The sequence below is a fragment of the Tympanuchus pallidicinctus genome, unplaced genomic scaffold (assembly GCF_026119805.1).
Source record: "Tympanuchus pallidicinctus isolate F22 unplaced genomic scaffold, pur_lepc_1.0 scaffold1, whole genome shotgun sequence".
Classification (NCBI taxonomy): Eukaryota; Metazoa; Chordata; class Aves; order Galliformes; family Phasianidae; genus Tympanuchus; species Tympanuchus pallidicinctus.
In genome coordinates this window covers 61,470,178-61,486,267 of record NW_026294618.1, presented here as the reverse complement: position 1 = coordinate 61,486,267, position 16,090 = coordinate 61,470,178, and the positions used below count along the sequence as shown (strand labels likewise).

The 16,090-nt window shown below is 40.1% G+C and overlaps 1 protein-coding gene across 2 annotated transcripts in view; it reads left to right on the top strand.

The window, feature by feature from the left end:
- MTHFD1L (methylenetetrahydrofolate dehydrogenase (NADP+ dependent) 1 like) overlaps positions 1 to 16,090 on the top strand; it is a 138,319-nt gene that overhangs the window by 2,145 nt on the left and 120,084 nt on the right. For both annotated transcript variants that reach the window (XM_052687568.1, XM_052687579.1), the window contains exons 3-8: positions 2,322 to 2,372; positions 2,449 to 2,502; positions 4,376 to 4,500; positions 5,466 to 5,566; positions 6,384 to 6,508; positions 13,154 to 13,265. In XM_052687568.1, the coding sequence (XP_052543528.1) occupies positions 2,322 to 2,372; positions 2,449 to 2,502; positions 4,376 to 4,500; positions 5,466 to 5,566; positions 6,384 to 6,508; positions 13,154 to 13,265 (568 nt within the window). The remainder of the gene's footprint in view (positions 1 to 2,321; positions 2,373 to 2,448; positions 2,503 to 4,375; positions 4,501 to 5,465; positions 5,567 to 6,383; positions 6,509 to 13,153; positions 13,266 to 16,090) is intronic.

The window sequence follows — 16,090 nt, the reverse complement described above, 5'->3', positions numbered from 1 at the left end:
CTCCCTCCTGCCTTGTCTCCATGCAGTTGCACGGTGAGCTCATCCATGCTGCTCTGGACTGGGTTACCTGAAGAAGAGGGTCCTGCATCCCCGCAGACTATTCTCCAGTCTGCATTGGCCATAGGAGTGTTTTATGCTGTCACCTGGGAGGGAGAACAGTGTTAGGTGGGATGGAGCAATGTGTGAGAATTTCCGTCTCATTTGTGTTATAATTTAGGATGCATCGTGTTATAATTTAGGATGCATCAAGACCTGTGTTTTGGTTTGGATCATGACTGTGCTTTAAACATACATTCCTGTGGTCTCCACTTACCCCACCTGATTTGCATTATGAGAGGTCTTTATAACACGTGGAGTCCTCAATCCTTCTGGGTGAAATTCACCCCTCAGGTGTTCTCCAGTTAACAGTCAGTAGCTCTAGCCTGGCTGCAATGACTGAAGTAGAATTTCCTGTATTTGCTATATTTATACTCAAAGAGGGTTTGTTTTAGTTGACTGAGAGTGCTCTGCTTTACTGGGCAACGTTGGAAGAGCACTAAGGTCTGTGCTGCTGTCCAAGTTCCACGTTACAGCCAGAGGAGCATAGATAGCAGTGAGATAACCCCTTGATCTAGTTGTTTGCAGCTGGCATGGTACGCTGCCAATTCACTGGAGAAATGTGGAATTTGAACACTGAACACTGAACATTAAACCCACTCTGTAAGTGCCTTTAGATGCCTTCTAGTCACATGCCGCATGAACGTGATTGGCTTTGTGAGTAGTACCAGCATTTTTTGTAATCTGCCTTGAGACTGAGACAAGAATAATAAAAACTTGTTTATTTCTTAGTTTTATTGAAGCTCTGCCCAGAGAGCTTGTGGAGTCTCTTTCTATGAACACATACCTACATGACCTATTGTAAGAAACCTGCTTTAGCGGCGGGGGTTGGACACAGTTCTCTTCCAACTCCTGCAGTTCTGTGGTTTTGTGAATATAATATCTGGCATCAGGATCCTGTGCAATGCTGGAGCTGTTGCCCTGTGACTATCAGCTGTGCAGTGCCATATTCTGCCCTGCCTACATTGGTCTTCAGCTTGGCCTCACCATGCTCTATGGATTGTGGCGAGACCAGGCTCGTGCAGGGACTTCTATCATGGAGTGAACTCTAATAATATTGTGACAGGGCTGGCTGAATCGCAGTCAAACACCCAGTCCTGTTGGTCAGATCACTGTTGTGGAAATGCAATTCCACAAGATTCAGCATAAGGGAACAGCTGGAGAGCTGTCCTTAAAACACTCTATCCTTTCCTTGCTTCAGCATTAGGTTCACTTGTGTTCTCCGTGCAGTGGCCCCTACAGTGCCCCTCCTAGGTGTCTGGTATGGGGAGTGGGAGAGGAGTGGCAGTTGTGCCAGGGATACAGGCAGTGCTGGGCTCAGGGAGATGGAAGATATCATTATCCATTTTAAATTCTGCTGGTTTTTGTTGTTGTTGTTGTGTTTGTTTTCTCATTTTTCAGTCTTTTTGGGGGGTTAGTGAATTAGTACAGACTTGGACCAAAACCATTTTGTGTGAGACCAGTCAGAATAAAACCAGTGCCAAATGAATGACTTGACTCCAGTGGGAAATGATTGGCACTGAGGAAATTTTGAGGAAAAATCTACATAGAATGTGTACATGGAATTGTAATAAACCCTTTAAAAATAGTTTATTGCAGTCCTTTTGTCTGAATTGGAAGATAGATTTTGTTTGTAATCATTTGGCTGTGAGAATAAATGTTCTGCTTGTTTGTTTTTAACAAATCTCCTGGCATTCTTGGGTGTGGAAGTCTTGGTGATCTGTTAATAGGAAGTTTCTGGTTCTGAATATTAAATCCTGTTTTATTGTTGCAGTATACAAAAATATGTGAAAAGCCTCCTAAAATTCAAGAGTAAGTAGTAAGCAAAAACAAAACAAAAAAAGGATGCTTCTGCTCTGGAGTAGTGTCTGACAGCAACTAGGAGGAGAAGCTAGCTTCATCTGCTTCTGCCTGACAGAACTCACTGTAGTGTGTGGCAAGAGATGCCCTTGCTTCCACTACCAACCCTTAAATGAGATCTGGTAAGGGCTGGAGCCAGAATCCACCCCTTCTGGTCATTGCTTGCATCTGAGCTCCCCTGGATTGGCCCTGCTTTCCCACCAGGTGCTCGATTACTGCTTCAGGCTGTGAACTTAGCATTTTCACTACACTAGTGGACACAGTGGTTCTCACTATGTTTCTTGCATAGACTTGTATATTAATGTACTGACATTACTCAAATGTAAATTTATTATTTTAAAATTTAGTTTCTGTTTTTCCCTAAGGCACATAATGTTCCTTTGGATCAAGAAATAAACAAGAAGTTTGCTGAAGAGGTGAGTTTTAGGCAACGTGCTTGCTATCAGTCATGAGCTACTTTCCTATTGTAATTGTCTTGTTTTCTTTTGGCAGGTTGGTCTACGTGTGATTCACATCTGTCTCCCTGAAGGCAGCAGCAAAGATGAGGTAACCTGAAGGACTCTTTCTGTTTTGTTTTTGTCATGAACTCATATTTCTGACATTGAGCACCCCTGATGTGTCTCTGTTAACTCATGAGAATTGGGACTGTCTTACGTAGCAAGTGTCACTCTTGGACAGTTGCTGTCATGTGGAATCCTGAGGCAGAATAATTGGTCATGTTTTGTTTCTGTGTTTGCTATTTAACTGCAGGATCCTCTTACAGCCTCACAGACTGTATGGCTTTTGTAGTGGTGCTAGCTCAGAGCTAGGGCTCATATGTGATATCCTATCTCCTACTGCCGCTCTTCTGACGTATTTATGGGGCTCTTGATTCTTGCTTAGGTTTTACCTTGGGGAGATTAATTGATTTGGAGTGGTGATAGAGTTGAAAAATTTTTCCTATTTATTGATCTTGAAATGCTTAAACAAATTTAATGCATTAAACAAATTCATCCACCCCAAATCACTAAATAGAGCTCCCTTCCTAATGTCTTATAAGGCATTAGCTTTGAGGTATAGTTCTTGCATCCAGTATGTTCTCAGTATAGCAGGCTATTAATAGACACAGTCATGAGATCTCTGATAGTAAGAAGAGCAAAAGAGTTCATAGTTTCCCGGCTGGCCTCGTTGTGCCTGGGGATTTCATAATGTGGTACACCTGTGGATTTTGTGTACTGTTTTCTATTCGGTACACTTTGTTTTTAAAATGTTACTGTCTAGCACTATGATCTCAGAAGAGGCTTCCCCATAAGTTAAGCAGAACTTTCCACTTTCTATTATCATTTTGAGGATGGTGTATAGTCAGAGCCTTGTAAGAAAGCCAGGCTTTTGAAACAAAGATCAAATAGGCATTGTTATGAGCTTATCTGTTCAATAATGGTGGAAAATAGGTGGAATTTAGCGAGTATGGAGGAGCGGTTGCTGTTGCTTTGAAGTAACATCTCAGGAAGCAGCTGAACTATTTAAGTAAGGGGGAAGATGGTATATTTTTTACTTGAGCTTAGCTACTTTTAACAAAGTTGTTAACAGTTTGCTTACGTCACCTGTTTCCTTGCTGTGACAATGCTTTTACTGTGTGACCACTACAGAACAACACATAGTGCTAGGAATCAGTATTGTACTTCAGATATCACAGAATCAAAGGGGTTGGAAGGGACCCCCCCAAATATCAGCTAGTCCAATCCTCTTGTTCAGCGTGTAATATGAAGCAATCAAGGGCAGTTAATGCAGACTCGGATGTTGAATTTGACCAACAATGAAAGGTTTGAACTCGCACATGGTTCAGTACCTGAAGTTGCACAAATAATTATGAACACCTTTTCAAAAATGAGAATTCTCTTTAAGAACAGTGTCAAGTCTTAGGATCAGGATGCTTTTGCTGAGGAAAATCAGTAACAGTATATGCTGTTGTAATAAAATGAGTTTTCTCTTTGCTCTTCTGTTCATATAATTATTCTTTTAATATGATGGCTTTTTATACATGGTCTTTGTTGGGATATAAACTAGTCCTATTTTGAATTTTGTTTTAATCAAGAATTCTTTTTTCTAAAAGCATCCTTTGAAGCATCCTCATTACAGTGTTGAGTTTTTTCTGAGGCTTTTAGTGGTGAAGGTCAAAATGTTGGCAGCTTAATGCCCCATGATATGTTGGCTTTGTAAAATGTTTGCAATAGAGTCAGGGTGGCTTAATTTAGTAAACTGTAGAAACGTAGAACAGCAGAAGCAGGTTATTGCTTTTTTCATTTAGAAGTTGCAGTAAAATGTAGGGGAAGCAAAGGTAGCCATAAACACGTTACTAAAAATAAGTTTTATCCCCTTGTAATTAGATTCTTCCGTTGTCTGTTATTCTGATCCTTAATGCTTTTTATTAACCTCTTAGATTGTCAGTGAAATCTTGAGACTTAACGAAGATCCTAATGTGCAGGGCCTTGCCCTTGACCTCCCAGAAAGCTTGTATAGCAGTAACATATTAAATACTGTGAAGCCTGAGAAGGATGTGGATGGGTAAGTGAGCCACTGAGAGGCTGATGTCTTTGTAAAAATCAATTTTCTCCAACACATTTCACTAATGGATTCCTCAGTCAAAGTGTCCAGCATGTTATTGAGCGGTGATAAAAGATGCAATTCTGAAGTCTTCTACGTAAGTCACACTGATCATTATCTTTTATATCTTTATACGCTGTACATTCAGGACATTGTCTTTTCAAAGAAACAAACAAACAAACAAAAAATGTTTGGTCTTTTTTGTATAGAGATATTACTTAGTTAAGGTACTTCAATGCTTGAATAATGCAAATGGCCACACACAGTTGTCCTGAACACAAATCCCAAAATGTTTGCAAGAGGGACTGATGGAAGAAGTTGCAGGAGAGGTTTTAACTTCTCTGCAGTACTTTCTCCTGGTGGGAGAGCAAGCTGTAATAGTTTGGACCCACTAGCACAACTTTCTGGTCAGTCTTGAGTTGCACTGCTCTCTGGAGATATATAGATTTCTGGGTCACCATTTTGGGAAAAGTCTGATCATCTTGCAAGTTAATTGACTTTCCATTGTCTAGAGTGCTGGAGGGTAACAGGAATGCTTGTGCAGAAACGCCTTCTGTCTTCTCAGCAGTCTGTGTCATCCCAGAAGGATGCATTACTGTGACTTAGCTTAGCTCCAGAAGGGCTGATCTTGTTCCACTGGTCACATTTTGGCTCTGCATGCCACATCTAATCTGTCACAAAGCAGAGAGCTGTCTGCCTCGGTGTGCTTGTGTATCTTGTTCCCACTCTCAACTACTTTCTGGTCTCTTGAAGCTCAGCATCTGTCCCATGGGCACGTGGGATGGTGCAAATTAGCCACGGAACGTGCCTGTTGAATGATTTACTTTTATGAGATATGTTTGCTCTTGGGATTAGTCATGTTATAGGCTTTACTGAGGATTTACATCACACAAAGTTTTTTTTATTACTATACTTTTCCACTGCAGGTTATCCGATGTAAACCTGGGACGTTTGGTACGTGGAGAAGACTCCGACTACTTGGTTTCTCCTATTGCTGGTGCTGTGGTGGAGCTTCTTGAAGATCTGGGTGAGTTGTTCTATCATGAGTATAGTATTAATTCTAATGTAGCTTAAATCTTAGCATTCTCACCATGTTTTATTTTCTGATTTGTTTCCTGCCTGTGAAGATCCTCAGTGAGATCTGTATGCAATATTTGCAGCAATAGATCTTGGTTGTACTCTTTAGGAAAATTAGGCTAAGATTCCCTGCCATTTGCATTACATTTGATCTCACTGAAGCCACCTGAGACATCTGAGTCTTCAAAAACCTAAAATATTTTGGATGTAAATGTTAACATATATTTTGTGTGCCAATTTCAATTAGTGTGAGCATTTGAAGAAATCCAGGTCTGCCTGTAAATAGCTGCTGCATGAATCCTTTGTTTTGGGTTGGATAGTATAAGTGCTAACCATGAAATGGCAGATTTAAACTGGTGGCTTTGCAGATTGTGAAGATGATGCTGGTTCAAGGCAGTGTTTCAGAAATAGCCTCTCATGACAATTCAGCATTGTTGAGACAAGGATTTATGTAACAGAACTGTAAACATGTGGTCAAGTGTACAAATATGAGCAGAAGGATATGTGAAAATAAAATACCAGTGCACCAGAAGAGCAATATTTGCTTGCTGGAATTCGAGAGTTCCAAGGAAACAACTTAACCTGTGGTTTGTGTTGCTCCATGGTCTTCAAGTTACCTTTAATGTTGTGGTTGAAGGGGAGCATGGAGCTACTGTGTAAGGGTGTGGTTTACTAGCTGGTCCTGGGGACATCAGTTGAATGATGCATGTGGGTTGGTGAGGCTTGATGCCAGTTGCATGCTGTAACACTTCATGTTTGTGCTGCAGATGGGAAGACAGTACTGCTAGTGGGTGTCAATGGGGCCTTGGGGTCCTCCTTGCAATGCCTGCTGCAGAGAAGGGGAGCCATCACTGCCAGCTGCCACTGGAAGTCACCCGGGCTGCAGAGCAAGGTGAGATCTCTCCTCTGGCATCCCTTAGACACTGAGCCATACAAGCTCCCTGAGGAGGTGATTTTTTTCCGTTACTGTGATGCCACTGTGGCACTGGAGTGTGCTGTTAGCCAGTCCACATGGGCTAGAGTGGTTTCTCCCTGCTTGCTCATAAACAATACTCTGTCAGATGGGCACTTTCACTGGTGTGTGTGTGTGCGTATGTGTGTGTGTGTGTGTGTATATACATACATACATACATATAGCGGCTGCTTGTAATCTTTTTATTAGCTAATATTATCTATTTATTAGCTGTGAGAGGAAGAAAGTGAAGTTGCAGCTTGAAACAAATGTGTGCAGATCTCCCTTTTTCCTTCTGTCCCTGCAAGAGAGAATCATAGAACCATACAATCATTAAGGTTAGAAAATACCACTAAGTTCACCCAGTCCAACCACCAACCCTTCACCACCATCTACAATAAGTATCCCTCAGTGCTTCACATCTTCACAAAAGTTCACATCTTTTTTGAACACCTCTGAGGTTGATGATGACTCCACCACCTCCCTGGACGGCCTATTCCAATACCTTACCACTCTTTCTGAGAATAATTTTTTCCTAATATTCGGTCTGTACCTCCTCTAGCCCAGTTGAAGACCATTAGTTCTTGTCCTGTCACTGGTGGTATCTTGGTCATCTACATGAAATCTCTTGCGCTGAGCTGTCTTTAGGATTTGTAAATGCTGCTGCTTTTGTGGCAAGGGGTTTCAGGATCTTCTCTTCATTTTTGAAGAGAATTCTAAGGGCATTTGAGTAGTTCACAGATCTAAATTAAAAGGATTTCATGTACCTTACATGGCTGGTTGCTTTTTGCAGAACTTTTATCAGCAATTTATATATTGATACTATTTCCTGCTGATTTTTCTCAGTTTGTCCCACAATCCAAAGTTTCACCGCAGCTGGGGATGCACTGTGCCTGTGTCGTGCAGAGGTCCCCGCTCCACATGGTGCCTGTCGCCTCGCATTGCACAGTGCAGGCCGCACGGTGGCAGCCAACTCAATGTGATGATGTCTGGCCCCTGAGCTGGAGCCCAAGGACGGGAGTAGGAAACACCCGTAAGCAGCTGTGAAGGTTTGAAAGTCTTTTGGCAACCCCGTGTTTTCACAGCTGCGTATGTTTTTGTTAGGCTTGTCTCATTTCTGTGCTTTGAGTGACTGACAAGGCTTAGGATATGCATGCTCTTCTCCAAGGTGGAAGTGCGATGATCTGATTTTTTTATTGTGTTTGAGGACTGCTTTGGATGGGATGGGGAGGTGTTGGGGTACCAGAAATATTTCTGCTGGGTTACAACAGAGTTGCTGTGCAGATTGCCTGCTGGAGAAAGATCTGTTTCCTCCAGATGCTTTCCCATCATCAAGCCTTGCTGTTTGGCATTCCCCATAGCTTATCTCTCACATCAAGTCACTGATGGGAAACAGAATATGAGGCTGAAGTAGGAGGAAGCTGGAGGTTCTGCACATCAGTCTTCCCGATTCATTTTAACTTTTGGCAACAAAGAAGATTTTGCTTTGCCTGGAGAGCTCATTAGCAGCACTCTGGGGAAACTTACCTTCCTCTTCTTCATCTCTAAGCTTGCAGTGTTACCAATAACTCTGAGCGCTGCACAGCCTGACTGTTGTAGTTAACTCTGGGTTGTAGGTGATGTTGAATGTGTGCACAGAAGATGGTCCTGTACAGCACTCCCTATAGACTGACAGTCAAAAACAAAGCACCGATTTCTTACACAGCAGCTAAGCTCTGCTGTCTTGTGGCAACCCATATTTACAGTATGACATCACTAGATAGCATGATTATAGCTGATAATAAGAGTTTATTTTCACTTGCTCTGATGCATTGATTAAGCAAAAGCAGTTTAAATGCTCACAAGGTTTCTCCTCTTGTGATTTTTAAGTTTGAATTTCAAGTGAGCTAATGAATTAGTTGATGCGGGCATTTATCCAAGACTTGGAAAAATTCATTTGCATTTTGTTTTTCTGCACAATACAGTGACTTCAGGCATAGTTATACACTTCTGCTTCTTCCTCTGAAAGTTACACTTCTACAATAGCATTCTTTGTGCTGTTTTTTGTTATGACAGTGTAATAATTTTGCTCTCAAAATGGGATGTGAACATATGAAGAGTATGAACTTCTCATTGAGTTGTGCTTATTTTGCAGCACGTACCAGCAGAAGAAAAATGGAGCTTAAGGTTGGATGCCTTTTGTGTCTTAGTCTGTTGACAGTACTCATTTGCACTGAATTACAAATCCCGAACCTAATGATGTAATACATTTTCAAAGTGGGTATTATGTTACTTTTTAGTAGCACTGAGCATTTTGAGGGATATAGATAAGATGCTACCTTCTGCTGAGATTTGCACAGATAACTCTTCAAAGCACAATTGCTGCAGGGAGCCTGAAGAATGATCTGGTGACATGTTTTCAGGAATGTCTTACTTGGTAGTTCCATTTTTAAATAAGAAACAGGAGTTGATTCACTGCTACTGGCAAAAAAGTAAGAACTGATTTCTTAATCCTTCGTTGTGTGAGAACTAGGATATCTCTCTAGCTAGAGAGGAGATTACCAAATAAATCCAACTCTAACAATATAGCTTATTTTTTTGAGAGAACATGAATAATACTTAGTACCTCTAAGGAGACTGAATTTTAGTTCAGTCATGATTTCAACTTGCAATCTTGCACATAGTCTGTGTGCGAACCACATTACATGTATTTTAAGGCAGCCACTATCCCACAGTTTTCTTGTTAAAGAACTAAAAATCAGCATATCAGCACAATTAGGAATTGAACACTTGTTTATAAAAGATTGGATAAGAAGTAGGATAGTGTTCAGCCAGAGTAAATGAATAGGAAGTTCTTTCTCATGCTTGGGAAGAAACTCTGTTGACCACAGTCCACTTTTTCTTAGATGCAGCACTTAAAATTCATGGTTTTTTGACATCACTTAGTCATTCACTGTCCTATTTTCACTGTTTTGATAAAAATGAAGAGCCTTGATAGTGGCAGAAAAATGCATTTCATTCTGCTAGATGTGGTTGAAATGACAGAAAGTGAGAATGGCCGTGCAGATCCTGTGAAAGGAGTGGAATGAGAGGTTGCACAGAGTTTCTAATGACATTGCTGTAGGTGTAGTGGGTTTTTCTGTTTCACAACTTTGCGTGCACCATAGCAGTATGCTGCAGTATGCTTCACAGGAAAAGACTTCATCCTGCAGTAGATTTGCCAAGCAGAGGAACTGATAGGGAAGAGGGGAGTGGGTGGCACATTGTACCTAGTTAGTACCTCTAACTGCAGTCAGGGTTTCTGCAGAGGTCAGTCATGAAAGCTGAGAAATGGGATGTTTGGCAACAAGGCTAAATAGTTTGTAGCCTTTTATTCCCTTGAGCTCTTCCTACTTTCATTTTCAATTCCTGTGTCATACTCACAGGTGAAGAGTTCACACTGGCATTACGAGTAAGACAGAGAGCAGAGAGTAAAGCACACCAGGATCATTGGAATTATTTAAAAGTAAAAAACAAAACTTTTGTGCAGACTTGATGACAGAATAGTCTTTCAGTTATCTGGAATGTACAGTTACTCTGTACCATTATCATTAACTATTTGGCTTGAGTGTCTGTGTTGTTGTTTTAACATTCGGTGATCTATCTTGGGAACGAATGGGTGGTTCTTAATCTGCTTCTACTTAAATCGTGGTGGAGAGAGCTGTATTTTGTTATGAGGTAAGGTTTCAGATTATTTGTTGGCATGGCTTTTCCCAACTGAAACAATATTTACTGGTGAGAAGGCAGGAGACTGCTCGAGTATTGCCTTACTCTGTCTCCAACCCATCGCCCAGCACATTGCGGATGGTTTTGTGTGATGCCATTGCTGGTTCTGCTCACTGCGGACTGGGACGCAGCACTTCTACCAACAGCACTGCCTGTCGGGTCACCCTGCGGCCACCTGTCAATAGCTCCTCAGCCTCCTGGCAACAGTTGCCTGACGCATCTGGTTCCGATCAGATGCATCCTCTGTCTGGAGACTGCGCAGCATGTTTGCGAGGGAGGTTGGATGTGATGATTTCATAGGTCTTTTCCATCTCTAATGTCTATGATTTATTTCTGATTTAGAAGATAAAGCCTGAACATGCCTCCCAAGGCTTTAGTGATTTATGAGCAGTCAAAAGAATAGTTTATGGCAAAAAGAAAAAAAAAAAAAAAAAAGAAACAAACAACAACAACAAAAAAAAAAACAACAAAAAATGGATAGGGCAAAGACATTATTTCTTTGAAGGGAAACTGAATTGCCTGAATGGAGATGAATCTCTTCCAAGAACACCCAAAATTCCCAGAGCAACGGTTTTACTTCCAGTGAATTCATTCTCCCAGTCAAACAAGCTTCTGGATGTCATTTAAAAAAAAAAATCATCAAGGGAGCAAAAAAGATCCATAAAGTATTTTTTATATGTACTTCAGAGACTCTTGCACATAATAGACTATTGCACATAAAAATAATTGCTTATAACAAGAGAGTTGAATTTATATTTTTACTTTATTTTTCTCTTTTTTGTATGTGCTTATTTTTTGAAACGAGGAAAAAGTAGGCTGGACGTCTCTCTGAGCAACCTAATCGAGCTGTAGATGTCCCTGTTCATTGCAGGGGACTTGGACTTGATGGCTTTTTGGGGTCCCTCCAACACAAATAATTTTATGATTCTATGAAAAGGAAATGGTGGGTGGAGGCTCTGAGCTTAGAACATGCTCAGCCTGCAGGACAACTGTTCCATGGCCTGTGATAAAAATTTTTTCATGGAGGCAGTAGGGTAGGGCAATGAGAAGGTTTTATCTATTTTTTTCAATGTACTTATGGATATGACCAACTCCAGCCATCCATTGTGTTGTCTACAAAATTGATTGTGTTCAGCTGTTAACGTTTTTCAACATAATGATTCGTAGTCATAGAAATTAATGTTTGATCAGTTGTTTTCTGTCACTATAGTTACTTATGATAGAATTGATCTGATATATGTTGTCTGAAAATTTATCAAGATTCTCTTGTTGCATACAGCACTCAGCTGGCTTATAGCTTCATGATGTGAGGCAGTGTACGAAGCTTAGAGTCCCTGTCCCAGAGACTTTGCATGGAATGATGTTCCTGACCATCAGTATATTAATTATAACTACTAGAATATGAATTACATTTTTGTTACAAAGATACTGGATACCTGAAGTTTTTCCTCTGTGTTGATGTTATGGTAGTGGCTGCCTTCTTTGGTGAGAGAGGTTTGCTTTTTGTACTCTTGGTACACAAGAGTATTGTACAGTGTAATTTTATTCAAATCTGCTTGCTAATTCCACAGTATAATTTGACTTGACGCTGGTCAAGCATTACTATTTATGTGATCTCCTAGGAGTGGCATGTAAGCTGATACTTGCAGCAGACACAGAAGTGTAGGCAATTTGGATAAGGCTGTTGAGACTGTACTTTTGCAGGCAATCATAGGACTTCTAGTTGAAGCCCGAATTGGCTTGTAGCATTAGTCATCTGTCAAGCTAGTAAGCCTTCTCCCACACGTTTGGCTATGTTTCCACAAGTGAAGCTCTGAGGAGGTTTAGTCCATTCTTGTGTTCTCTAAGGAGATGGAGCTTTCTTAGCTTTCTGCTGTTTCCGCCACAGTTTCCCCTCCTGGATGCTCATCTGTGCCAAAAACGTGTTATCCTGATAGAATTTGTAGCTTTTCTTTCTTGGCAGGAGTGTAGGGCAGAGTTGCATCAGAGCACTTTTGGCCAAAAAAGAAGCTGGAACACTTGCTGGTCACAAATTGGTTCACAGAGAGGTTTGTGCAGATTGCAACAGTTGGCATCTATTTACATTTTTCCAAAGATTTCCAAAATTATTGTCTCTCTGATACAATTTTTGGGGTCAGTGTTGTGCCCGTATTTCCTGTTTGATTGGATATTTATACATCTGCCTCTGCTGCTATCCTTTATCTCATGTTGATTCCAATAATTGTTACAGAGTCCTGGTTCAGAATAGGGAGGAAAGAAAGACACTTATCTCTCTGATTATAAGAATTTTTAAGTAAGTGTTTTTGCTCCGACATCTGTAAGGTTGAACTAAATCAGAGAGACTCATTAGCAAGCATGAGCTGAGAAACGAAAACAAGCTTTAATTGGTATTCTTCAAAGGCACTGATGTTTGCAGATCAGGTCATCTTGCATTTCTCAGAGCTGTCCAAGTTTTTTTCTTTCAGATAAGATGACTGTACTTAAGTCTCTCCAAGTTACTTTATTGGACAGTACTCTGAACAATTATATGGTTTATTTACTGAGAAAATATAATTCCCACAAAATGTTATTGGTGCTGTCTCTGATTCTACTTCCTTGTTTTACAGGTGCTTTTTGCTTTTTCAATTTCAAATGCTATTGTTCATAAATATAATGTGGTAAGAATGCAGTCATCAGTTTGGATTTTGTTTGCAAAAACTGTACAAAATATTATTGCTTATATAATCTGAAAATAATTTGCATATTCAAGAATGTACTTCTAAGATTAAATTCTTGTGGGTTTTTTTGTTTGTTTTTTTTTTCTTTTCTTGGGGGATGGGATGGACTTTGGGCTATTCATAGCTTCATCAAGTGGATGTGGTGGTAGCTGGCAGTCCGAAACCTGACAGTGTTCCTGTAAGCTGGCTAAAACCTGGAACCACCATCATCAACTGTTCTCCTGATTTGCTGTCAGGTAGGTAAAGTTTAAAGTGAACAGTTCTTGAAAGTGATATATGCAGAGTCTTTGGAAAAAAAAAAAAAAGTGAGTGGCATGTTGGTCACCACTCACTGTGATTAAAATCTACATCTTTGGGAGGAAACCTTTGATAGTGGGTGTTTGTACATGGGGGATGAATGCATGTTTAATATGTAAATAAGAAAAAGATATCAGATGAAGAAGGTGGTACTGGAATATATTCTTCACACCAGGATTGTTAAATAAGCATGGATTCATTCAGAATTCATTGGATGACCTGTTATTTCTGTGTTAGTTTGTACAGTGTGTTATGTTTTGAATTCTGTTGTCTCAGCTAGAGCATGGGGAAAAGGTGATGTAGAAAGAATATTTGCAAAATGCAATGCAGAGAATGGTGCAAGATGATCTAGAGGAATCTTGCATATCTCAGAACAGGCAAGATGTCCCCTGCAACTGTTACAAGTACAAAATAAATTTGGATTCCCTCTTCCCCCACTCACTTTAATATAATCTGGTTGGACAGGTGGTATAGGTTCATCAATTTCTCCATTGAGAAAAACTGTAGAATTTTATTAGAAATAAAACTAAGAAAGCTTCCTAGGAGTTACTGTACTCCACTGCAGCAATTACATTTCCTTTAAAATTCCTTCAACAACTGTTAAGGTCTCTGGATATTTTCTTTTTTTTTTTTTTTTTTATAATAGACGTACCAATTTGATTTTTTGACCTGATGGCACCATGCTGTGAGAGAATAGAAAAATAAAAAAAGTAAATGGGTAATGTGATAGATCTAGCAAGGCACATTAACTAATCACAAGTATGCAGTATGCTTATTAACATCCACTGATATAAAACTGGGGAAATCTACATAAAAACAAGGAGAAAGGGCTGTATGATTCTTAAACTAGGTATGTTTCCTGGGGTCAAATTAAGCAGATGCTTCAAGCACAGTTGGTACAAGACCAGGTTTGTAATAAGGCAGCTGCTGTTCCCATGCAAAGTGTGGCCTTAGAAAGAGATGCCTTTTGTTGTTCATCTTGATATCCCCTTGATTTGAATATATTTTGCAGATGTGTCAGATCTTGGTTAAATGCACTCAGCTATCCAAAGGTAGTTGGATATTCCTCTTCCTCTTTCCTGAACCATGTCCTATCTTTGTGGGATCTGAGGGTAGTGTACCAAGCAGCCTTATTCCTTACTAATGCTGCACAACTTTTCCTAAAAGTAATTCATATTTTTTTTATACTAAAGCAGTGTGGGGGGAGATCAGATATGCTAGCGTGGTGATTAGGAGATTCCTTAGTTCTTTGGTGCTTACTTGTTTTGCACAGCGTCAGCAGGACGTAATTGTTGAGAAGGTCTGTTAAGCATCTGCTTGAAGCCCTGTCTCCTCAACAGATACCTGATCTATGGGTAGATCACTCTATGGGTATCACTCTTGCACAAAGTAGGAATTGGAAAGGGAGAGGCAGGAAGAGAGAGAATGGAGGTAGAGCAATAACATTTTAATCTTTTTCAGCAGGAGCTCTGAGTTCTCTGATTTGGGGTGGAGCTTGTGGGTCTGGTGAAAGCAGTATGGGGTAAGCCCTTGTAGCCTGAGCTGACAGTGTTGGAGACTGAACTCCCTAGCTCTGCGTGCTAGGAAGTTTCACTTCTGGTTACTCAGGTCCCACATTCCATTGCAAGTAGAGCCAAGGTCTTCCCTGCGTGGCCTCTTGACATGGCTTTAAGATACCTAAGTCTCAAGACCTATCTGCTCTATAGAACCATTGATAATATCAGTATTTCCCTAAGAAAAAAAGTGCTGTTGGGAAAACATCTGAAATATGTTCACGTACCACAGCAAAACTCATTCTTAAGGCAGGAAACAAAGAATGTACTATGTACCAATGGAGTTTTTCATGTTTCTCATGTTGCAGCAGTTGTCTGTGTTAAGTACAGCATTTCTTTGAAAAGGCAATATGAAATATTTAAAAGATAGTTTAAAAATAAACTTATGTATCAAGTGTTCATTTGTGTGTATGCTTTTGAGACTGTCAAAAACTTGAAGAAACTCAGGAAGAGCAGCAGAAACAAATTTCAGTAGCTTTTAGAAACAGTGACCTGAAGACTTCCTTGAGAAGTACATGAAACACAGGTGTTCATCTGACAGGGAGAATGCACTTAGTTTAATTGCAAGGTATTTATTAAAAGTGTATTTTGGAGTACTTATGGTCTTGGACAAACCACTGACTCTTACAAATGAATTTTCACTTTCAGTGCGTAGTGAAATCTGTTTGGCTGGCATGCTCAGAAATTTTCTCTTGCTTTAGAAATCTCCCACTTGACATTTGTGTTGGGGCTGCAGGAGCTGTACAAAGCCTGAAAGCAACAATGGCTGTGAAGTGACTTTTATTGTTGCTAGGTGGTGGCTAGATTTCTACCTCGTGTAGCTATACATGGACACGTTTCGAAAGCAGTCCTAAATTTGCAAGAACGTGGTTATATTAGGCAGCTGTAGTGATGTAAGCCAGGAGAGTAGAGCTAAAAGTGCTTGATCTAAACTAATGGAATTTTTTCTCCTTAATAAATAAATAAATAAATAATCTGTTGTTGTTGTACTGCCAGCAATTTTAGAATTGTGATCATTTTAAAACGTGTTATTCTACTGCACTAATGATTTTGGAATCTAGTGCCTCTTGCAGGAAAATATTTGATTTGTAAATGTATAGAAACAAAGAACAAGTTTCTGAACAAGAAAGACCCAAGATTATTTAGGGCTTGATGACCAACTCCATTAAGGTCACTGGAAAGCTCAAGCCCACATGGTTTAATTATATATA